This window comes from Bison bison, unplaced genomic scaffold (assembly GCF_000754665.1).
Source record: "Bison bison bison isolate TAMUID 2011002044 unplaced genomic scaffold, Bison_UMD1.0 scf7180017864041, whole genome shotgun sequence".
NCBI lineage: Eukaryota > Metazoa > Chordata > Mammalia > Artiodactyla > Bovidae > Bison > Bison bison.
The window spans coordinates 2566634-2590721 of record NW_011494613.1 but is presented as its reverse complement, the minus strand read 5'-3'; the positions used below and the strand labels follow the sequence as shown (position 1 = coordinate 2590721).

The 24088-nt window shown below is 40.9% G+C and overlaps 2 protein-coding genes across 3 annotated transcripts in view; one reads left to right on the top strand and one right to left on the bottom strand.

The window, feature by feature from the left end:
* The window catches only part of SLC25A21 (solute carrier family 25 (mitochondrial oxoadipate carrier), member 21), a 529689-nt gene extending 523497 nt beyond the window's left edge, over positions 1–6192 (top strand). Inside the window, exons 8-10 of one of the 2 annotated variants that reach the window (XM_010835322.1) lie at positions 761–942; positions 1839–1891; positions 4918–6192. In XM_010835322.1, the coding sequence (XP_010833624.1) occupies positions 761–942; positions 1839–1891; positions 4918–4979 (297 nt within the window). In that variant the 3' untranslated portion in view covers positions 4980–6192. The remainder of the gene's footprint in view (positions 1–760; positions 943–1838; positions 1892–4917) is intronic. The other variant, XM_010835323.1, reaches the window with a different exon arrangement.
* A 764-nt stretch (positions 6193–6956) lies between these two features.
* Positions 6957–23062, bottom strand: PAX9 (paired box 9). The gene is made up of 4 exons (XM_010835318.1): positions 22870–23062; positions 21503–22129; positions 18443–18585; positions 6957–9391 (listed from the first exon to the last, which is right to left on the bottom strand). Exons 1-4 carry the CDS (start codon positions 22871–22873, stop codon positions 9137–9139), a joined length of 1029 nt encoding a protein of 342 aa, XP_010833620.1. The 5' UTR covers positions 22874–23062; the 3' UTR covers positions 6957–9136.
* Positions 23063–24088: the final 1026 nt, after the last annotated feature.

Here is a 24088-nt window from a genome sequence, read left to right as displayed (position 1 = left end):
GACCAAAGTGAAGGACCTAAATTCAAATGGAAAGAAGAAATATTTCTCCCTCTCTCTCTCTCCTTTTCTTCCTTTGCCATGAAGGAAGAATATGATTGAGGAACAATGGGCTATAAATTCTTCAGCCAATTAGTCCAGTGACTTACTACTGTTTCTAACGCACAGAATGTCACAGGCTGTTTTGCAGCCTCCCCAAGTTGGTTTGTTAATAACAGGAAGCTAGCACTTCTCAGTACAGTGGATCAGCTACACGTGAAAATAAATGCAAAAAACCTGGAGGGGAATAGCAGCAGACCGAGAGTAGCCTTGATTTAATTTAACATTTGGGGGTCCACACACAAATGAGCATTTTAGTAGGCTTCATGGTGGAAGTTGCTGTCATTTGTAAAATATTCTGGCCAATTAGCTAATAGTGTGCTTGGATTTCTCCTGTTTTGATACAGTAATACTAAGTACATTGTGAAGCCCAATTATACAAATCATCCCCATATGCCATACCAGTCTTTCTTTATGAACTGTGTTTATAAATCCTGTGTGAGGAAATGTGTACTTCAGCAATTTAGACCATGTGTAAAAACATAGCCAATGGGATTGTCAAGAAAACAAGTTCCAGCCTAGGAAATCCTAATGTGTTCCGCTGGAATAACAGGAGGGTGCCAGGCAGCGCAATGTCTGCTTAAATATATATTGCTTTATCGTGTTTAACCGATTTAGGGGCTTCCGCTTTGCTTTCTGTTATTTTATTCTTCTTTTCTTTTAGGATCCAACCTTGGAGTTTTTGAGAAAATTTGGGATTGGTCTTCTCTCAGGCACAATAGCCTCAGTCATTAACATCCCTTTTGATGTTGCCAAAAGTAGGATTCAAGGGCCTCAGCCAGTTCCTGGAGAGATCAAGTACAAAACCTGTTTTAAAACAATGGCCACGGTCTATCAGGAAGAAGGGTAACACATTCTTATTTTAATAAATGAGCAAAACTAAAGCATTGCTAAAACTGTATTGTACTTCCATTTTGACTAGGGCCATTAAGCCCTCCTGCATTGGGTCTGTGTCCGAGAAGCTTTCGGGAATAGATGAGGAACTTTGTGAGATAACACAGTAATGAGATGTTGGCAAAAACCTCCTTACACCAAGAAACATGAGCCACGATCATTCAGTATGCAGTGTGTTTGTCCTAGAATGCCAAGGTGAACTTTCCGCTTGACAGTTTGCATAAGACGCTATTGCATATAATATGCCTTGTTCCCACGTGGGCAGGAGAATGAGTGTCCTCTCACTCTCCTAATCAAAATGTCACCTAATTATATTCTCCTGGGAGAGTTAAACATGAGAGTTTTGTGAAAGTAGTTTTCTTTTAAAGTATGTGCCTTTTTCTGCTGGTCTTTTTTTTTAAGTCTTGTTTTTGTCTCTCCGCCCCTCCTCACCAGGTCTCATTCTCAAGTAGGCAAGTAATGTTTTACGATTTTGATCTAAACTGCATCATATTTCTTTTTGTGAAGACTAAGTCTTTTAAACTCAATTACAAGAGTCATTTTGTCCATATACACAGCTGTCTTAAAAGTGAGGCCTGTCTTGAGCACAAAAACTATCTCGCTGATAAAAATCCTATTTCTGATGGGACAAGATCAGCATACCTTGAGTAATAAAGAATTAACTCTTTCTCTCATCCAATTTGCTGCAGGGAATACTTGGCCAGATACTATCTGTTTGGAGATTTGAAAATTTTTTTTCAAATGACTTGTTTGGGTAAATGCTGGGTCAATATCTCAATAAAGTTGAGGTGCAAATCCATTGCATGTTCAGAATAAGAATGTTTGTGCTCTTTCTCTCCTGGTTCTAGCATTTTAGCTTTGTATAAAGGCCTGCTTCCCAAGATTATGAGGCTCGGACCAGGTAATGATGTTTTCATTACTTATATCCTTCCTTCTTTATTGTTCTAGTATCCCTTTTCTTTTTCTTATTTGTGTCTATCTGTAACACAATAAAAGTTTGTCACACTGTGAAACACGGAAACCTTAAGAATAAAAAGTTGCATAGCAGTAAGACACTAAGGGAATCCAATAGATGTGTTGAACTTGTGTTATAAGGTATTATTTATGGCCTTGCTGGAGCCTGATAGAAGCCAAAGCCCAGCTTAAGTCAATAGGAAAGGATCCATAGTCAGTTGGAGTTTGAGTGGCTTCTGGCTAAAGGCGAGGATTTTCACTGAGTAAGGGACCAGCCCAATAAACCTTTCCCTGGTTCTTCTAGTTCATTCTTGCTCCTGCCTCAACTTTGCTTGACAGACAGAAAAGCAGGAGGACTACTCCATGAACAGCCAGGGCCACTCTCCTCACAGTCGCCTCTGGGGAGGGGAGCGGGGGAAGCTGCAGCCTGGCTCTCACCTTCCTGGCTCCTGTCGGCGTGATGGTGGAGGGGATTGGCTCGGGGCCTTACCTCAGGATGCCAGCCCACAAAAAGCCGGCTGCCATTCCCACAGGGAGAGTCAGCTGCCTCTATGTAAATAGATAAGAAAGCAACTGCTGCAGACTTTACCACCTGGGCAAATAGTCTTGGATTATAAGCAACCTTGTGAATAAGTACAGAAGTATGCACTAGACCACACAGATTTTTTTTACCAGGCCACACTCACCTACTTAGACATCCTGGTAATCTTCCCCCAAACCTTCCCCTGCTCCTCCCCCCTCTCCCTTTCCCCTTCCGTCTGTCCTCCCTTTGAACACCCGATGTGCCCCTCCCCTGCCACACTCACACACGTGCATATTTACGTTTAAATCTCAGCCTTTCTGCCAACCTGAGATATAGAACAGCAGTCTGTAAATTGAAGCTGGTGAACAGTTCATACTTTCATATATTTAGAAAACACTTTTACAATTCCCAGTCCATCTATCCCAGACTTCCTAGGCATTTAGCATGGATTTTTGCTTCACATTTGAGATTCAGACGTCTTACTGGTCCATGTATAAAAAGGAACTCAGTCATAAAGAATATTGGTGATTTTGTGGAACTCTCTCTGCAAGAATGTGGTGTTTTTTCTTCACCACACAGTAAAAACCTGCTCGTAGACCTAGTATTAGAGAAAATCATAGGACTGACCCTCCTCCAGCATTCTCAGGAGGCCATGGGCCTGAAAAGGGAGAGTGATCAGGGAGAGTTTAGCTAAAATGGTAATTGACTGGAACCTCAATCCAAAACTCTTAAATAATCTGACCCCAAGTTTTGTTAGAGGCTTACAAATGTTTGGTTGGCTTCTTAAATGTTTTTGCATGAGGTGTCCTGAGTTGCTATGGTGTTAAATCCAATGAAAAGGGTTGTTGTGAACATAGTGTCCAGGCTAAACAAAATTGTGAATAACTGGTCTCCACTGTCATCCCAAACATGCAAGTCCTACCAACCTCAAAGGAAAGAAAGTTGTAGAGAGGAAGGTAAGACTGAAAGATAAGAGTTTTGTTTTGTTTTTGAGAGAGAGAGAGACAGTAAAAAAGAAAAGCTGGATGAACCTGGAATTCTCATCCTTCATTCTGGAGAAACATCCCAACTTATATACAGTTGTAAAGGGTAAAACATCTTAGTTTTATAACAGTCTTAACAGCTCTCTGTGGCTAATGATCAGGATCTCCCAGGAAAGGAGAATCTTAAAGTCTGTGGTTCAGACGCCAAATGTCACTAGGCTGAAAACTTACTCAATTCTGTGTGTTCTTGTCTTACACTGCAAACGATTAGTAAGAGGAAATACAGCAATTACATATGTATGACAACCCTCTGTAGCGCATCCCTTTTTGTTTGCCAGAGCTCCAGGAGGGCTACAGCAGCCAAGATGGGGCTAATAGAGTATCTTCATGGGTTAAAAATGAAAATTACAGGCAGATAATTATCTTTGGCATAAGGTTACACAAACATGTGCAGCCTGTAGATTAAAAAAAAGCATATGGCAGTGTGTACAAAATAAGATGAAAATCAAGTTCTATTTCTTTCTGTCAGAAGTCAGTCTTCTGTTCACATAGCCAAGTCTTCTCTAAGATGTGCTCTGGATATTTGTCCACATTTTGATTTTGTAGTACTGTTCACATAGACACGAAAGGACAGAGAACATCTTAAAGGGCACAGGATGTGTGCTGTTTACCGCATCGGAGAGAACACAAAATCATTCACATACACGTGCTTCTAATGTCTAGGTATTCAGCAGCCTCAGTGTTTGTCTTCCTATATCGTATTCCTGTTGACATATTATATAGCAAGCGTTTTTGCAGCCAATTATATAACTCTTCCCTTCCCAGATAAATGATGGGTTTTATGACACCCAGTACAACTACCAGATTTTCGAGTGCAATCCATATCTCTATTTGAGGCAGATGAAAGGAATGAAGGCAACAAAAGGAGGTTGAAAGCTGGCTACGTTTTGAAATACAGATTTTAGAAGGACTCAGAAGCTATTTTTCACATTACAATTCAGTTTGAAAGCTGTAAGAGAAAACCAGGCTCATCTATCAAGCACCATCTTAGAAATGTCCTTGTTGAATGCAGCTACAACAATGCTTATTATAAACTGGAAAAGATAAATCCTTTGCCTACATATGACAAATCTGAAGGTTTCTGTTCACAGGAAAGTCACATGCCCTTACATGACTAAATGTGTATTTATTTACTTTTAAAAATTAAAAGTGCCTGAAAAAGAATCTGATGAGAAATGATGAAGGTTACAGAAACTCATGGGGAAAAAATGTATTTGGAGGCTCAAGATGGTCTTGATTTTGCTCTGAGAATTTTCCACAGTAGTTTTCTATGCGTTGGAGCTTGAGAACTGATGATTCTGAATGGCTTCTGCCTGATAGGCTGCATAAGACTCCAGGGGATTCAGAAACCCAGTGGGAAAGACAACACAATTTCACAGGATTAAAAACTGCTCTTTTCTTTTCTAGGTGGTGCAGTGATGCTGCTGGTTTATGAATACACCTATTCATGGCTTCAGGAGAACTGGTGATTGCCTATGGTGTATTTTCCCCCCTTGTGAAAATGGATTTTCATTACACAGCACCATCAGGAGGCGAGAATATCTATCAGTTAAGCCCATACAATGATAAATTATAATTATACACTTAGATACAATTATAAAGGGTAAAACAGTGTGTTCAAGAACAAAACCTATTTTGATACTTCAAAAATTATATCTAGACAATGTGAAACTGTCATTTTAATCATATCCTTAAAACTATGAGAAAATTAATACTGTGAAGCAATGAAATATATAAACTGAATATAGAAAAGTAGCATGGAAATTAGATATATTCCATAAAAACAATACAAATTTTATGACCTATGTTCCTCTTACATGGCTTTGCAATAAAAATTCATTGTATTGATGATTATTCTTTCCCAAAAGGTAAAGAAGTGCTTATAAGTGAAAAAAATATGCCAAAATTTAAAGTTTTTATAAGGAATTAAATGCTTCCATAAATAGTATTTAATCATATACATGGAAATGTTTCTGAAGGGTACTAAAATGGCCTTTTTAAAATTTCATGTTAAAATTTGAATTGTTGGTTTATATCTCATCTGTATTTTCCTAAACCTACTTTGTATTTTGCACTGTTGGTTAAAGCAGATCATATTTTTAAATTATGATATTTGAAGTCTTTTGTGACAAAGATAAAACATGAAACTATACTAAACTACTTTTCTTCACATAGTTCCCTTTGAAAACAAGTTTTAATGCTGAAATATATTCATGTTGAATCCAAATCTGAACTGCTCCTTAGGCCTGTTTGTGCTGTCCGTATTTGCATCAGATACCTTTTCTCAGAATTCTTACCTATGCCATTTTTTTAAAAGGATGTTTAGAATAAACTACATTTCTAGTTTACTATTTTTAAGTGATGGTTTCAGATGTGAAGTCTACTAACTTCAATGTTAACATATGTATTATGAAGAAGAAAATGTTTCAAAAGAGAAGTACATTCTTGGCATTTGCAAAGATGCCTGTACTAACACGCACTCAAAAAAAATATCTCCTTGACGTTGATGTAACGAAGCTTAATTTTATATCTGCATCCTGAAGTGATGCTCCTTCAGTATCTTGAGTCAACAAAAATATCTGCCTGTTCTAGGATGACACCTGTTCTTAACTATAACCAGGAGATCTGTCTACCATGAAGCTGTGTCACTAAAACATTTTGAAAATAAAAAATGAAAGATAACATGGTAATTATTACTTTTTATTAATTTAGAGCATTTGAAGTATAAAAATAAAGGCTTTTGACATACTGTATATACATACACAGCCTTCACTTGTACATCCTTTCCAACGTGTTCTTTAATTTATATTTCAGCCCAATACTTAATAAGAGGGTCACTAAAAGTAGGACAAAACAAGAGAAGTAAGAATGTGTCTGTTGTCCAACTGCATTCTATCCTTGCAGGTGATTCTATCTCTTGCATCCTGTGAGAGAGAGCACTGCCTCCATAGAGGCCATGAAATTGAACCTTTAACCTCTCCAAGTGGATGGGATGGAAAAGGATCTCTGAAGAGTGCATTTGCCAGGTTAAAAACACTTTCACCCCCGAAGAAACAGAGGAAAAAAGTCAATGTTAACCAATAATAATAATGTTTTTAAAAATCGAACCACCTCATCTCCCCTCCCACTTTCCTTCTCTCTTTTTTAAAAGTAGTTTTAAATCATAGTGTGCTTTGAATAGCAAATTGTATTTGGGCTTTCTCTTATCTTTTAAAATTTACTCCATGTGAGTTCACCATTGCTAAGAATGCTAAATTGCCTCCAGGGGAAAAAAGAAAAGGAAAACTTTTATAGTATTAATATTAGATTTTTAAAGATACAAGAATCAGGAAAAAATTATAAATAGCATATTAACAAGAGACTTAATTTAGATAAGGAAAATAACAGTTGTATTTCCATACAAATTATTGATATTTTTTAAAGACTCCTAATAGCCTCCTAAAAATATCTGATAAGGAATAATTCTGTACCTTGTGTCAGTTTTCTGCATGGCAGGAGAGTCCTTGTACCGTATGGTTTTAAAGTTTCCACCAAATATCGGACTGGTATTTTATTCATTTGGTTTATAGTTCTATTTTCTCACCAGACTGGGAACTCCAGATGTCAATAGGAGTTTTACAAGATCAAAGGAAGACTATGGCCCTGAGAGTTCATCTGCTCCTTCTGCTTATTCTTCTCCTGAAGTTATAATCCTCTGTTTGTAGCACTGAATTTCGGTTGCTTTAGAAATAAATGCAGTTCAAAGCTCTTTACAAGATATCTGCTGCTTGAAAAAAGCAATTCCTCGAACATAACTTGTGTGTCAGAAATCTGCTTACTGTTTATATCATAGTGATTTGAAAACCTGGCTAATCTAGCCATCTGAGTTTTAAATGAGGCCATGAAACCAAAGTGACAGAAGTGGATTGCCCCGTGGGCTGTGCACAGCCCAGACAGGAAGAAATCAAAACCACCTAACATCCATATCTAGTGATGGGCTCTGTTAGTTATTGCACAGAATCAACACCAAAAAAAAAAGCCCCACAATATATTAATTTTCCAATAGATGAATTGTACCAACATTTTAAAAACGTATTTTCAAGCCTATATTGCCAAGCAGGAAGAACTTTCTAAACAGAAGAGATTAAAACTGTAGATTTTTTCCCAAGAAAATCAGTTGTTTTAAAATATGAAACATAATCACAAATCACATGCTCTCTCTCACACACACACAAACATATACCCCCTCAGTTCTATTATTAACATTAAAGTGAAAAGACTGGTTTCAAAAGATCCATCAGTTAAACCATGTCCTGTAGCTCCAGAAATGAATAAAGGGAATTTTTAAAAATTAAATAGCATCTGTATTTCTAAAACCATCACCAGTTTACCTACACGAGACACATGCTTCTGTACAACAATGTAAACTTCACAGCAAGCCATTTTTACATTCATTAGAGCGGAATTTTCCATTTTCTTTAAATTACAATGTAATTTTGGGCTGCGATTGCTGAACACACAGGTAAGCCAACAATAACAGTACAATTTAGTTTCACAGTGGTTTTCTTTAACATAAAGTTCATTTTAAGTGTCTTTGCGAAGCATTTCACATTGAACTTAAGTTTCTAAGTGACTTCCTTTAGAGCCTCGTTCAGATATTTCCACCCTCCTGTCTTGATATGCTTGGCATGTGTGTTGTTTGGGATACAAAATGGGAGACTGGCTTGTTTTATCTGTATTTTTGAGTCCTCTGTTGTAGAAAGAAAATGTCCTTCATGAGATGTCGAAGCCTTCACTGCACACACAAAATCTGGGGCGAGTCCAGGCCCAGGAGCCTGAGCAGCCCACCACCAGAGACAAAGATGTTGCCGGAAAGTCACCTTTGCAAAAAGGAAAGGAAAAAAAAAGAGAAGCGGGGGGAGTAGGGAGGGGGTTATCCCATGGAATGAAAACACAAATGCACCATCCAGAGTCCGTATTTACAAACTAATAGAAAATATAAACATTATTGTATTTGGAACCAAGTCAAAACACCAGAGGAGCTAAACTCAGATATTGCTTAAGTTATACATGTATTTTCCAACAAAATAGGTCATGTTAAAAATAAAGGATCACTCAAGTCAATTATTGATTGGTTTCCTAATGATGAATTAAGGCTTATTTTATTACCTTATTTGATTAGAGGGTGTAGCATAACTTTTTCTATATGTATTTTCTTTTATTGATTTTGCAGAATCTCAACAATTGCACGTCTCAGAAGTTCAGGTTGATTTAGAATAAATATACACATGTGGTTTTACCAAAGACTAGTTTGAAAAGTTCCTTAAGCCCTTTGAGGGGTGCAGGTTTCTACGTTAAAAACAGTGCGTAGGCAACACGAACGTCTCATTCAATCCTGAACATCGCTTCTGTTTTTTAAATCCTAAAGTCATGTCAGGTTTTCTGTGAGAGAGAAGTTATGGCGAGAAATATTTAAGTGTCATCAGCACAAAGGAGGTGAGTCCATAACGCCAGCTTTCCGGCAAAAGGATTGGAGAGTAGAGGGGTGGGATCCGAGACCAGGGAAGAGGGGGAGGGTGTGTTGAGAGGGAGACTCCTCGGGCGAAAATGCTGCAGACGGCGAAGCTGCTGCAGACAGAATCTCCCATCAGAGCGCGGAAGCTGTGACAGAGTGGCTACCTTCTCGGGCTGCCTGCATTCCCTTGAACGCCAGCGATGCGGGAATGTCACAGTTGTGGGGGGAAAGTGGGGTGCCACTGGCATGTTGCCACCCATGTCCAGCAACATAACCAGAAGGAGCAGCGCTGTAGGTCATGTAGGGTGACACTTGGGCCGGGGTAGGATAAGGAGCCATGCTGGATGCTGACACAAAACTGCTTACAGCTGGGAGACCGTTTGGTGCCTAAAAGGAGTCGGAAAAGAGAAGAGGTGAAAATAATCACATTAGAGTGGCTGACATTTCACCAGTTCTTAGAAAAACACAGAATGTTAGTTCTGAGTAGTAACTGACAATATTCTGACTCTACCTTCTAATTTCTTTTTTTTTAGATTTGACTCTGTTTATATTCTAAATGCATTCAGTCTTGCTACTTAAATGTATTTTTTCAACAAAGATTTTGAGGAGGCTAAAACCAGAAAATCCACAGTATTTGCTTTTGCTACTTGGAATTATAGGAAGGAAACACAAGGTGAGGAAAGAATTAATTGTGATTAAGTTCTCTTAGAATCCGTTCAGCTCTGTCTGTCTCTGTTGCTTTCCCCCACACTCCAGCTTTGTTTGGCTCTTTTGTTGAGATCTTTGTGAAGGGCCTGGTTGGTGTACTTTCATTTCCAGTAAAGAAGGGCAGTGTGGGCTGTCATTTTAAAAACTCAAAATGAGCATGACCTTTGTTGAATAAAACACGGCCATATTTTAAAACATCATGTTGAAAATGCCTGTTGGACAAAGGACATGCAAAGATCAGGCAGTTTGTCTATAAGGGTTTTTTAATGAAGATGAGGGGGGTATTTTTTCCAGAGTTATTTTATTAAAAAGGAAACTATCAGAATATGAAAGGATTATATATGCATGGTTTTGAAATTGGAAAATTTGCTTGCAAAAGTTTTACAGCTCTGTGATCTGAAGTTTTAGAAGCCACATGGATAAATCTCTTGAAATGAATTTAAATGTAAAATCTTAGTTTGCAAACAAAACACAGCAACTCTGGCAGGCAAGTCTGCCTAGAAACCCTGGCATGCAATAAATTATTGTTGGTATCGTTACTATTAACAACACCAAAAACACCCTGATTTCTAATCCTGATTTCTGGCATGAATACTCAGCAACCTTCTTCGAATAACTTAATTTTCCCCCTTCAATTTCTACATTGTTTAGAAATAAGGAAAATGCTATTTCCTGGTGGTGATCTGAATAAATAAACATATCACCATATTTCCTAATGAAAATATAATGTAAATAATAGAAATATAATTCATAAAACAAATTAATCCTTAGAGCTAAGAAAAGCAGACATATGTTTGATTCTATTTCCAATTCAATAGCAACACAGAAATTGTTTTCTACTGTAATTCATTTGGTTATTATTTTCACTTCCATGTCTATGAGATTGCAACAGTGGGGGTCTCAAAAATTATTTTCTCAATGTAGAATAATGCATGGAGTAAAATATATACATGGATGTGATTTAACACTGCTTGTGAATTTCTGTCAAAATGAGAATAAAAGTAGAGGAGTTAACTTTATGTGAGTGAGTGAGTGAAGTCGCTCAGTCGTGTCCGACTCTTTGCGACACTGTGGACCGTAGCCTACCAGGCTTCTCCGTCCATGGGATTCTCCAGGCAAGAATACTAGAGTGGGGTGTCATTGCCTTCTCCAGGGGATCTTCCTGACCCAGGGATCGAACCCCAGTCTCCCGCATTGGAGGCAGACGCTTTAACCTCTGAGCCACCAGGGAAGCCCTCTGAGCCACCATAAAGCCTAACTTTATGTATTTGGTTCTGTAAGAACACATACCTCGTGTTCTGTTTTCTTGTCAGAGTGCTTGTTCTTTGAAAAATGGGGAAGAAGAAAGGAAACTGAGGTTTCCTGAATCTGTCCTATGTCTCAGGCACTAAGAAATACCCAACATATTTTATCAAATAATTAGAACTGATAAACTGTATCTCATTTTAACCTGAGTTTATAATAATTACAAGATAATTTACAATGAGTAATACTCTATGTTTAATTGCAACTAAAATGTGTTATAAAGGATGATGTTCTGATTTTTAAGAAAGAAACCACTGCACATCATTGTTGAATATAAATGAAATCTTATCCTCTTTATACAAGAGAATATAGATTAAGGAGTTTAGCCATTTGCCTTAGGTCAATCAATCAGCAAGTCCATGGCCATGTGTTAAAAGAAGTTATCACCCCTTCTGATACAGGATTCTCTGTTTCTCCAGGACAATTAAAAGATATGATTTCATTTCAAACTAGAGCATCTTTTCTGGTAAAAGATTCTTTCCTCTTCTAGAACCTGACACTCAGTCTTAGGCCCTAATTCTGTTTCTTAACTTCTAAAAAAAACCCTCTTTTTCCTGCTTTCTGAGAATGGCTCATTAGAAAATAGCTCAAAGGAGAAACACTTTAAGGCTCTCTCAGCAAATGAGTATGAAGATCAAGAACTGGCAACCTGCAGAAGAAATTTAGCATTGCACAGAGATTATATTTCTGATATTATCTAGAATCTTCCCAATAACCTAAAAGAAATTAGTTTGGAAAGGAATTGCTCCAGCTCAATTATGGAAAGGTGTCTGCATCTTTATCTGGTCTCTTCTATTCTAGCATTAATTAATATTTTATACACCAAGAATCATAAAATAAGAATGTTAAGACTAAAGTGTTATAGTTAAAATTACTTTAAAACTAATGAAAACTTTTGCTCAACATTTGACCAATACATGGGTTAGATATGTAGTATTATACAGAAACAACATATTATTTAGCAACACAGCAGAAAAAAATGTATTGGTGAATTCTATTTTTCATCACAGCTAAATTTTTCCTACTCATTCTTTTTTCTTTATATATTTTTTCTATCATTCAACTTTACAGATCTCTGTGAAACTTGCTTTATCATATTCCCCTTTTCCCTTTCCTTTCCTTACATCCTTGCTGCTAGAACCATTGCTTACTGATGTTACCCCTTTATTGGGGGCGCTTCAGCTCCTCAAATGTAATGTCTACAATCCCTGACGTGGGTCCACTTCTTTTTACCCAGAGATGTTCTCCTAAGAAGCCAGGCTGGAGTGGAATCTCATTTTAGATAATGCTCCTAGGATTTGTGGGAAGTCAAAACATTGGATTTAAGCTCAGGTTACCATCAGGTGCCTTATTTATTCCATAACTACATTTGTTCATCAACTGTAAAAAAAAAACAAAACACTAATAATTCTTTCCAGATTTGTCCATATTAAGGCACCAAATTTATTTTTTATGTTAAATATTTCAAAGTTCTCTAAAATCTGCAATATTTTTAGAGTCATTTTAGTGATGCAGGCCCAGCTCTACTGCAGAAAGGAAGGTTGGGAAGGGAACCTCGGAGAGGTTTGACCTCCTCATCATTAGAAGGAGGCAAGGGAAGGCTCAAGAATTTGCTTTAAAAAAAACAAATCTTTAAACAGTATAGAAATAGCGCTTAGCTTTCACTCAGGTTAAATTATAACCTAGATCTGGGGTGAAAAAGTTTTGTCTTAATTTCCCTTTTTACTTTTAAAGTTCATATTTAAAAATTTCTTTTAAACGGCATAATCAAGATGAGAGAACAAATATGCTTTAAATAAAATGTACCTGCCACCATCACCATTCATTCTAGTGACCCAATAAACACAGCAATTTTCTCACTATTAATTTTGAAACATGACATTAGTAAAAGATATAAATCTCCACCAGGTAAAGTAATTGTTATTTATGAAGCAATAATTGAAAGAGTAAAATTTTCCACCATAAAGGAAAACAACTACAGGTAGCACTGATGTTTGTTTATTCCTTCCAATAAAAGAGCACATGACTAAACTTCCCAAATCTGTTCAATGTTTTCAGTGAAGGGCATGTAATTAATCTGAAAAGCTGGTTAGGCTGAGTAGAGACTACCAAAGGTACACCATAAATATCATGGGAGCAAACATGCTAAATTACTCTATTTAATTGGATTGTAAATATGATTTATAAATCGACCAACATATGGAATCCCCAGGGAAGAGTAAACAAATTTTCCAAATGAAACCCCAGCAATGGGCATGTAATGGAAATCTCATTTCTGAAAATGACTTTACCTAAAGATTCCATAAATAAGACCTCAATCCATCAAACCCCTTTTCATGTGGATCATGTGGATCTTCCATGGAAGCCACGAGAAACCTTTCCTCTAAAGAACTGTACAAGGGTCTTCCCTAAGGCAAACTATCTTCAACCTAATTTTGAGAATGAGATTTACTAATACAAAGTAAAATAGACCAAATTGTATACCCTGGAAAAAGTAAGTTCCTTGTTTTGTTGAATGTTTCCAGAAAAAGACAGATTTTATCCCACTGACATTAAACAAGAGTCCAGGAAAAAAATACGTTAATATGCAATGTAGTCTAGTTACGGTTATCACAAGAGTGAATCAAAGTATGACTTTTCATTGCGTTCTAAAATGTTACACAGATTTGCCAGTTTTTAAAAAGATTTTCAAATGACTATGTTGAGAAGCTGTATTGGCAGAGAGTTAGACTGTAAACAGTCTGAGGACAGGGTCTTGCCTTTAATTATCTCACATCCCCACAAAATGGGACACATTATAGGTGTTTCATAATCACTTGTATACTTAAGTTAGTGCAGCCTTTTGAAAGCAAAAGATGTGATGCTCTTGCTTTTTAAAAACAAGAAAAAACAAAACAAACAAAAAAACTGGACACCCTTTACCACAGAATAAGCATTACATTTTAAGTAAGCAAAATGAGTAAAGCTGTTGAAAAGGTAAATAAAAGTTGTAATCTAGCTCTTTCATTATTTAATTTATGGTCATTGCATGTATCCCCCTCCCCCCACCACTGCCCCCAGAGAAAGGGGAAATGCATTAGTTTCCAAACACTCATGACCATGAAAAAAACTGGTATGACAACTGTCTGGCAACTAGAGGTTATAGACAATTCCTCAAACTCTGGGAGTTGTCTACTCAACGTTTTCTTTCTTGAAGAAAATGCAAATAGTAGTGCCAAGTCTTCAATCCACAATCTTTCATCCACTCATCAGCCCTACCTGGTCCTTCTCTTACGATAAAACGAGTTTACCCTGGCTTTATAATAAAGTATGTTCAGCCACACACAGCTGTGCTTCACCTAGAATTTCCACCTAGGTATCATAAGCAAGAAAAAGCTTCAGATCTGAAAATAAACAAGATTCTCTTTTTGTGTGTGCGTGAAGTCATTTTTCTGGCTGCTATTCTACCCTTCTTAATTCATTATGCAATAACCTAGTAAAATAAATCTGACAAAATGAAATGACAGTTGTAAATATGATTTCAACATCCATCCAAAAGGATCTTAATTATATTTAGTTATCACATTGCATATCTAATTGTCTCTAGGTAATGGAAAGCTGCTATTTTAAATGTTTTTCTAAATTTTATGTTTCCAAAATGTTATTAAAGTTGATGTAGCCTTGAAAAAAATTTAAATAGCTTTTTTTGGTATTTCATATGACATGTTTTACCAATACATAATTACTAATTTTAAAACACAGTTAAAAACTAGCCAGATCAAAGAATATTTTTCATAGTAGATAATATGAATTTCAAAGACTATTAACATTTGTCCGAAATTGATTCTCTATAAAATTATAAATTTAGCACAAAATAACTTTATTTAATATGAAGAAAAATCCAGGGCAACTTCATTTACATTTTCACAAGAACAGTATGTCTACAAGGACAGTCTGTTAAATAATGCACTAGAAAATTATACTCAGGAAATACTATATTTTAAATATAATGTACAAATCAATGTTTCATAAGAATTTCAGATTAATTTATGTCTCCAAATTAAACTCTTTTCACATCTCATTTAACTCTGAACTTTTTCTTATGTTCAAGTATTTATAGACTATTCTCCATTCCTGATATCTCAATTTGTAGCTAATTTTATATTAAACTTGCTGAGTTGATTTCACTACCCCAAAATAAAGATACTCAAAGCTTGTAAATCCACCATTCAGATTACTTGAATCAGAGTACCAGATATTCTTTTTTTCTTGAGAAAGTGTGCCTAATAATACAAAGAAAATTTCAACACCTATACAACTGCTTATGAACTCTTTAAAAAGAATGAGGCAGTAATTCACTAAGTACCATATAAAAGGGTAGATATATTCCAACCTCATGTTTCTCTATATGTTTTGTTTGTTGTTGAGTTTTTTTTGCCATGCAGTTGCATTCAAGAGAGTTTTATATTTTCAACTTAAAAGAACCAGCCATTAGGACCCAGAGAAACATTATTGTCATTGAGAGTTAGATGAGATTAAAGAGTTCGAGCCCAACATTAAATGTAGGTGAAAAAAGTAAAAATAAATATCCTTTTTCTTCTATCCTCAAAGATAGACAATAAGGATTTCTGAATGGCACTATAAAATATCAATTGCAGTATAACAGTAATGTGTACAGCAAGTTTGAATATTCTAATGTTTTAAAAACAAGATAGATGTGTGCATAAGGTTCTAATTACTAGCAATCGGGCAACTTTCTTTGCAGTTTAAGCTGAAAACAGAAACTCTAGATTACAGTAATCAATAAAACCTATGATCAATTGTTGGTAATTTTACAGGTATATTCTGACAAAGGATTATGCTCTAAGTCCTATGATCCTGAACTCTCAATTTCCTCCTTTATTAACTAAAATGAAACTGAGATCATATAATAGTGCGCTATTTAATAACAACCATAAATACCATAAAAGTATTATGGGCAAAAATCTTAAGAATTTTTTTTTTTTTGTCAAAGACTTTCAATTTTTGTTCATAACACAGAGAAAAGTGTTACCCAAGTTTATACTAGGATTGTAGAAACATACATATGCTGATAACATTTTGAAAAATAACCTTAAAAAATAAAATTACCCTTCAAATATTTATAGGAGAAATGCATATACATATATGGAATACACACACACACAACACACCTTACATTTCCAAGTTTGTTGATGAGCAAATTTTAATGTATAACTTTACCCTCAAGGAAATTAATGTCTAAACTCCAAAACTGCTCACAAAATGATACATTCTAAGTATATGTGTCTACTTAGCACATCTTCAGCATTAAGCACTATTTTGATAGAGTAGCTGCTGACTTAATTATGCATGGAAATTTTTCAAGTTTTGAAATTTTACATCATTTATATTATCTTACAACATGGCAATGCAGAAGGTTAGCAGATTGCCATTAAGAACTTTCCAAATGAAAGTCTGATACAAATGTCTTTTTCTTCAAAAAATTTTAATTTTTTCTCAAGCATTTAGAACAATACTTATTGGCCACTTGTTTAAATTACTCATTTTTATAAATCTGATAATTTAGTGATTTGATAGTCACTGCATAAAATGTAATGGATTTTTAAGTTCAGAAAATACAAAGTAGATTACTTAACACTGTTCTATTTTTATTTTAGATTGATTGGTTTCATTTTGAAGTGTGTGTATTAACTAACCATTTCTAAACAAGATTAAACACTAGGTCTATAATTCAAGAGAGTAAAAATAAAAGTAACCCTAAAGATTCTTGGATTATGACACTGCTTTATTTATTAACTAGGTTCATCAACTCTATGTGGGAGACTTTTTTTTTCAGCTCTGTACTTCACAATGTTATTTCAGGCAATGATGACCTAATAAACATTACTGAGCACCTAGTAAATGCTTACTACTCTATATGCTAGGTGCTTTATAGACACTCTATTGTTTGTAACAAAATACCTTGATACTTTCTGACTATGTATTCCCTGATCAAAGTAAATTGTGACAAAATAAAAAACTGCTTGATTTTAAGTCAATCTCTAAGTGCCATTTCTATCCATAGGCAATATTTAATGAAGACTTACTATGTGCCCCATGGTTGTATTATCACATTGAAATTTCACACTGCTTGAGGTTGGGCCTATTATTTCCGTGCTTCATAAATGAAAAAACAGAGACTCTAAAAGGTTAAATAACTTGCTTAAGTGGCAGTGGTACCACTGAACATAAAGCCTCTTCTGTACTACTTGCTTTTTTGCAGAAGGTAGTGACAAACTTTCTTGTAATTTCTTGTTCGCGTGCTTTGCAAATAGAGATTCAGGAAAGGGACCCTCCTTCCTTGCTGCTATTTTCTGTGATATTTGTCATGGGAGAGCTACTAATATATACGGGATTCTGTTTTAACAAAATAAAGGAGGGAAGAGAAAGTGGAAATGGTGTTTGTTAGAGAAAATAAAGACTAGGATTTTTTTTTCCAAGTGAATAAAAGTTACAAGTTTCACTGAGGAAAAAACTGATTTTTACAGATATGAAAACATTGAAAGTTTTAAGATTTCAAAATAATAAAACGAAAACTGAGTATTTTGAGGCTCTGGAATAGGAGTTTGGCATGAATAAATTTGCAAACCTACATTAGGTCTGTTCAAAGAAGGTCCGGCTTTGTTGTTTGGTTTTTTGAGAGCTTTGAACTCCTGACTCCACCGTGGTGATGAATTTAGACTCAAAACTCTGGGGCTTTTGTTGTTATGGTTGTTTAGCTTTTCTCAAGGAAAAGAAAAAAAACAACAACACGGGGTGTTTTAAGTTTTCTTTTGGAGAGTCGAGGGAGGGACAGAGGGAAAGAAAAATTAAACGGTCGACAGCCAGTCCGTATAATTTGAGGTTTTCTCACTAACCTCCCTGGGGAGATGACGACGTGACCTTTAATCGGGGCGCGGGAACTGTCTGAAGTTTCTCTGGCTGCCCTCTACTCGCCGTCGCGGGACCCGCCACACGCGCCTGTGCCCCGGGAGCCGCGGGCCGTCCGTGCGGGAGGAGCCGCGGCGCCGCGCCCTCGAGCGTACAGGCCGCTCGCCGCGCGCGCAGCTGGGAACCCACGGCCGCTCGCCTGGCCCCTTGGAGACGCCGTCCCAGGTGACTGTAGCCCAGACTCGAGCCGCGGAGAGGGCTGGGGCGCAAGCCGTTTGGCCAACAGGCCCCGAGGCGCTTCCAGGGCCGCCGCCCCGGGCCTCCAGCCGAGGGGTCGAGGCCTCACCCCGCCCTCGCGCGTCTGGGCGTTGTCCCAGCCCCGCCGCCCTGGCCTGGGGCTCGTGGCCGTCACGGGGAGGCGGCCAGGGCTTCTCCTCGGTCGAGGCTCCGAGAGGGGCCCAGGCCTCCGTCGCCCAAACCGCCGCGGCCCACCCGGCGGGGCCCCCGCCTCCTCACCTGCGCGTACTTGGCTTCCTGCTCCAAGGCCCCCTTCTCCAGCCCGTTGACCGCGTGCGGGGCGGCGGCGGGGAAGTTGCTGCGGCCCAGGCTGCTCCACTCCTCCACCTTGGGGCTGTGGTAGGGGGAGCTGTCGCTCACTCCTGAGGGGAGGAGGAGAGGCCGTCAGGCTGTAGGGCCGACCGCGCGCCCCTCCTGAGACCCGCTCGGAACCCTCGACCCGCGAGCGCCAGGGCCGCGACCTCGGTCGGCCCCCTGCCCTCCGCCTCCCAGGGGGCGCGGGGCCCACCTCTCCGGCCGGCAGCCCAGGCCCCGGCCCAGGTGACGCCTCGGAGTAGGCCTCTCCCCGCTCTCTGCCCCACGCCCGCGGGAAGACATTTTTTTCCCCCCCGCAACGGCCTTTGATTACCTCCTCCCGTCCTCGCTCCCCTGGGAAACGAGTGGAAGGAATCCGAAAATTTTCCCCCGAATTTTCTCAAATCGGGGAAAGAACGCGTGAAACTGGACGCGCTGTTCTCCTCAGTCCTAACCCAGGGTCGACTGGGGGTTGACAAAAATCTGAGACTGGTGCGGGAGAAAGGGTCATGCTGGCCTAACTATGCCTGTTCTGGCGCTCAGAAACGTCCAGGAAGTGCTCACTGTGCTGTGGGGATCTAGTACTTAAGTCAACAGATGGAACAAAAGACCTGTAAAGTCTTTTGCAAACAAATGACTAAAGGATGCCCACAATATACATGCAAAGCAGAAGTGCATAGGTGTGTGACTACCCTCTGCGCTCTATCTCTACACGTTAAATACTGAGGTTATGTGCATATGACTCAAAAACAAATAGTACAATTACCACTGTAAGTGCCACCAGTGTCAGAGGTAAGGTCATAGGTTTACTTTTTCAATGAAACAAAAGATTAGGAAAATTAAAGTAGAATTAAGTGTTTTGGAAAAGAGCTAAAGCTGTCAACTATCCTTTATTCTCTTTATAGAGACGCAAAGAAAATTATATGATGTAAACCGATTACCACAATACCAAGAGGTGTGCATGTTGAATCATCGGCATCTTTAAGTGAGCAAGTACAATTTTAAAGAGAAGATATTTGAAAACTAGGAGCAGTTTGTCTTTGGGACCCATGGGTGGAGGACTGAAGTTTGACAAAGCTACTACTACGATCTTAAAACACTTCCATCTGATACTGAGCTTCAAAGCAGGTCAATCATTTTGAGGAAAGATCATTGGTAGAAATAATCATTTTATATTCACAGATTTGTCAGAAAACAGGTTGTTTAAAGCTGGCACCCAGAATCAACCATATGTAGAACGAAGAGTTGCTTCTCTCCATAATCTAATACTTTTCCGACTGACATTTGGTCTGATTGTAGGCTCCCTAGGGAAGAAAGGTTTTCTTTTCAACTCTGTCAGTCTTTTTTCACTATGCCTCCCCCTCGCCAAAGAATTAAGATTGTGTTCCAATTTGCACCAGGAAATAGTGTTTTGGCCCAGAACTGCCAGTCTTTCCTTGCCTTCCCAGACAAAAGGCAATCGGTGGGCACAAGCCTGAAGTTATCTTAAGAAATTGAGATCCCCCTGCGCGCCCCCATTTCTGCTGATCTCACACTTTCCCATGAACAGGGGCTTCCTTTAAATGTCAGTGAGGTCAGTTTATCCTATAAATCAAGGGCAAACTCTCTCCAACTAAAACTCCAGCCAGCTCCAAATAAGACAAAACTGGGCCCTTAGAAGGATCCTGTAAAGTCACAGTCAGAAAACAAGAAGATGAGAAATCAGGGCTATGGTTAATTATTTAAAAAGATAATTGTGCCAATGTGGTGGCAACTGAGAAAGGCAGGAAATAATTAAATGAACTATTTCCCCTTTTCCTATTTAATTTTTCCCCCCGCTCTTTTTAAAGTCTTGGCTGAGAAATTAAGAAGGTAGGCTCTTTATCTCTGTATTATTTAAATTCTGCGTCTAGGGCATTTTTGACTTTGTTTTCTCCCTACTGAGAAAGAAGTTAACGCTGTTTTATGTTTTGTTTTATTCTGTTTTAACAACGCAGTAAAAGAAAACAAACTCGCGTCTCCTGCGGAAGCCCGACTGAGCATAAGGGCGCGGGGAATCATCCTAAGCAGCAGAATAAGACATTCACAACACGCAAGGTCAAGGGTGAGAAAGGAAAGGAACGGTGGGGTGGCACCACTGAAAACGTGCAGGGACGGGATGTCCACTAGAATTCCCTGGGACTGTCGGACGCTAAAGGGAAGCGGCAGGCGCGGGGAAAACGGCAAAGAACAGAAGAGAGGACAGCGTGGAATCGCCGTGCATTTTCCCTTCATTTTAGCGGTGATTGGTGCCACTTCCTAGGATATATATGTGCTAAAATCTGTTAAGGTAGAAAGTGTCCGGTGGCGGGGAGGAGGAGAGCGGGAGAAAGAGAGAAATAAAGCAGAAAATTCGTCCCAGAATGAGCAATGCTCTAACATGCAAGTTACTAGTAGTAACTTCGGGACCTCCGTTTCCGAGGAAAATGAAGTGAAGCATAAGAATGAAACCAATTAGGTGACATTTGAACTTCCTGCCTGAGCAAATTTGGTCTGATTGCCAGAATGCAAGAAGAATACTGCAATTTCTACAGAGTCCCCGACTCCCCAAACAAGCCGCCCGAAGCCGTGTCTGCAGCCGGCAGCTCCACGCCCGCTCAGGCCTCTCGGGCTGCTCCCCAAGTCCGGCCCCGGCCGCGCTCTCCAAGTGAGCAGGCTGGTCCGAGGCTGCCGCTGCGCGAGAGGCGGGGGAGGGTGGAAAATGCGAACCATGTGTTGGGGATGGGGGATGTTATGGGTCTGGTAGTTTGAGATGAGGCAGTAGACTGTGTGTGGCAAGGAAACGAAGGGCATGAGTTTCACGTTAATGAGATCAGGACACCCCCTGGGAGGACTCTTGACGTTTCCAAAGGAAAAAGTCTCAGGTGGTGGGACAGACGCGGGCCCCTGGAGACGCAGATGCGGTAACCCCAGAGAGGTTGAGGAGGGAAGCTCTGCACAATCCCATATCTGGCCCCGTGCCCTTACCTTGGTCGGTGATGGAGCGAATGCCCAGGATGTCCGTGACGGAGTGCGAGGAGGGCCAGGTGCGCGGCATGGCCACTGAGCCGGGGATGGCGGGCACCCCCGGCGGCGTGGGCACCTTAGCGGCGGCCGCCGTGATGGGGCTGGGGTACGAGTAGATGTGGTTATAGGGTAGCGCCGGCTGAGGCGCCGGTTGGTGCTGCTTGTAGGAGTCGTAATGGCCCTGTTGGGCCAAGTTGCCGATCTTGTTGCGCAGTATGCGGCTGATGGAGCTCACCGAGGGCACGTTGTACTTGTCACACACGCCGTCCGCCAGTAGGCGGTCCCGTATCTCCCAGGCGAAGATGCCGGGGTCTCTCTGCTTGTAGGTCCGGATGTGCTTCACCACGGTGGGGGTGGTGACCCGAGGCTTGCTGCCCCCAATGGCTCCTGGCAAGATCGAGCCTGTCTCATTGTAGCGCGCCAGGATCTTGCTGACGCAGCCGTGCGAGACCCGTAGCTGGCGGCTGATGTCACACGGTCGGATGCCCAGTTGGGCCAGCTCCACTATGCGAAGCCGGATGGCGTTGGGCAGCGGCCTCCCGTTCACGAATACTCCTCCCAACTGGTTTACCTCCCCAAAGGCTGGCTCTGCAAAACGAACACACGGCGCGCGGGGACGCGCACCCACAGTTTGGGACAACCGCTTGCCACTCGGCCTCCGCGCGCGTCAGGGGGCAAGGCGGAGGCACCCGCCTGGGACTAAGGACCCGGGCTTTCACCAAACCATACGGTCCCCGAGCCTTGAGGAACGGCCTCAAATCACCGGGGTTGAGTCAGACCCTCCTCCCTCATTACCGCAGTGCCTGCGGCCGATACAAGCAAATAAAGTGGTGAGACGCAGGGCCTCTCCGAGTGTTCAGAAGCCTCCGAAGCAGGCGAGGAAGTCGGTCTTGACGCCTACAAAGCGGCTCCTTCTCACCCACTCGGCGCTAATGTCCTTGGGCCGCTCCCCCTTGATCCCCAGCGCCCCGCCTAGGGACCTGCGCAATTAGACAAAGTCTAGTCTTCTTTTTTCTTGGTTGGCTTTTGTACCCTGTGTACGCGAAACAAAATTTGGTCCGCCACCGGGGCGCGGGGCTTGCTGATGCCACCGCTCCCTAGTCTTGAAATCAAAAAATGGCATCAACAGCAGCAACCCAGTAGCCAGCGTTCAGACTGAACTGCTTCGAGCCGCTGACCCTTAGCGTGTTCCTACAACTTGTAGGAACATGAGCAAAGTCAATAAGGAGAGTGTGAGCGCTCAGTGGTGCGCGCCCTCCCTCCCTCCCTCGCCCGCTCGCTCCCTCCCTCCTTTCCCGGCTCTGACAGCGTACCCTGCCGCCACTCACCCATTGCTCCGAGCAGTACACCAACCGGGCCCCAGTTCCGCGCTCCCAGAAAGAAACTCTTCGTGTGGCCTTAGTGGCCCGTCGTGCTGCTGCCCCGGGCCGCCGGTGCCTCCGCTTCTCCCCCGGAGGAGGCGGCGAGAGTGCAAAAGGAAGGAGTAAAAGGAAGTCTGTGCCCCGCTGAAAGAGGCTTGAGTTCTGCATTTCAATCTAAGCAGCAACGTGGGCTGGGCTGAGCGGGGCCGGGCGGCTCCGTCTATCACTCACTAGGGGCACGCCCCCAAAGAGGAGGGCCCGGAGGCAACCTGCGTGATGATTGGTTTGGCCCGTTGAGCGACAGCACAGTCCGGGAAAGTTCTTCCGCTGTCTCTCTCAATCTCGCTCTGCACCTGGGTGACTAAATACAATGAAAAGAGGTGTTTGACACCTTCCCAGGGGCAGCGCAAACAGCAAAATCAGGCTCTTAAAAATGCTGAATAAGCAAACGAAAGCTTTTGGTCTGAATACGAGAGACTTGAAGGGAGAAGGGGCCGAGAAGGCTTCTCTGGGGGGAAGGCAGACATCTCAGAATTTAAGTTAAAACTCTAGGTGGGAGGTGAGCGCCACCGTCTTTGATGGTGGCCATGGTGAGGGTTCTTAGAATAGCCTGTCAGGCAAGCTTCAAGAGGTTGTCAAGAGAGGATGTCTGTTACCAGCGGATCTTACAGCACTACATCCTACGCCGAGAGACCAGAGCGCAGGTGTGAGAAGGTAGGCCCGTTGGAGAGATGAGAATAGGGGAGACCTAGCCAAAGGGTCGCAAAGAGTCGGACACGAAACTGAGCGACTAAACACGCGCAGGAGCCAGAGATGGAGGCCACTGTTACCTCCAAGTGGACACCAATCTCCTCGCCTCGTGACTAACTCCCCACAACAGTCTCTAGAGATTTCATCCAGGAACGCGGGGTCAAACATTAGCCTAGGCTCCAAGCAGGAACGTAATTACACGCGACTACAGCGAGCGCATAGCCAACTTCAACCATTGACAGGCACGGGGCACTCACTCTCTGCGGAACCCAGTGCGCTGGAGAGCTCAGCCATGTTGCTGGTTCGCTGGCCCTTGGTGCCAACGACGTTCGCCGGTTTTCCCCCACCAGTGAATCACTGCAAAGGGCTTGTGTTTAAATATGAAACAGACTCGTTCCTAAGACCGTGAACACCGAACCTGCACATGTATGTGATT

Excerpts from the sequence above, each read along its gene's own strand:
- PAX9 (XM_010835318.1), bottom strand. Across the intron at positions 18,586-21,502 it reads TCGCTCCATCACCGACCAAG|GAGTGAGCGACAGCTCCCCC; the intron begins GTAAGGGCACGG and ends TCCTCCCCTCAG. Across the intron at positions 9,392-18,442 it reads AGGAAGCCAAGTACGCGCAG|GCACCAAACGGTCTCCCAGC; the intron begins GTGAGGAGGCGG and ends GACTCCTTTTAG.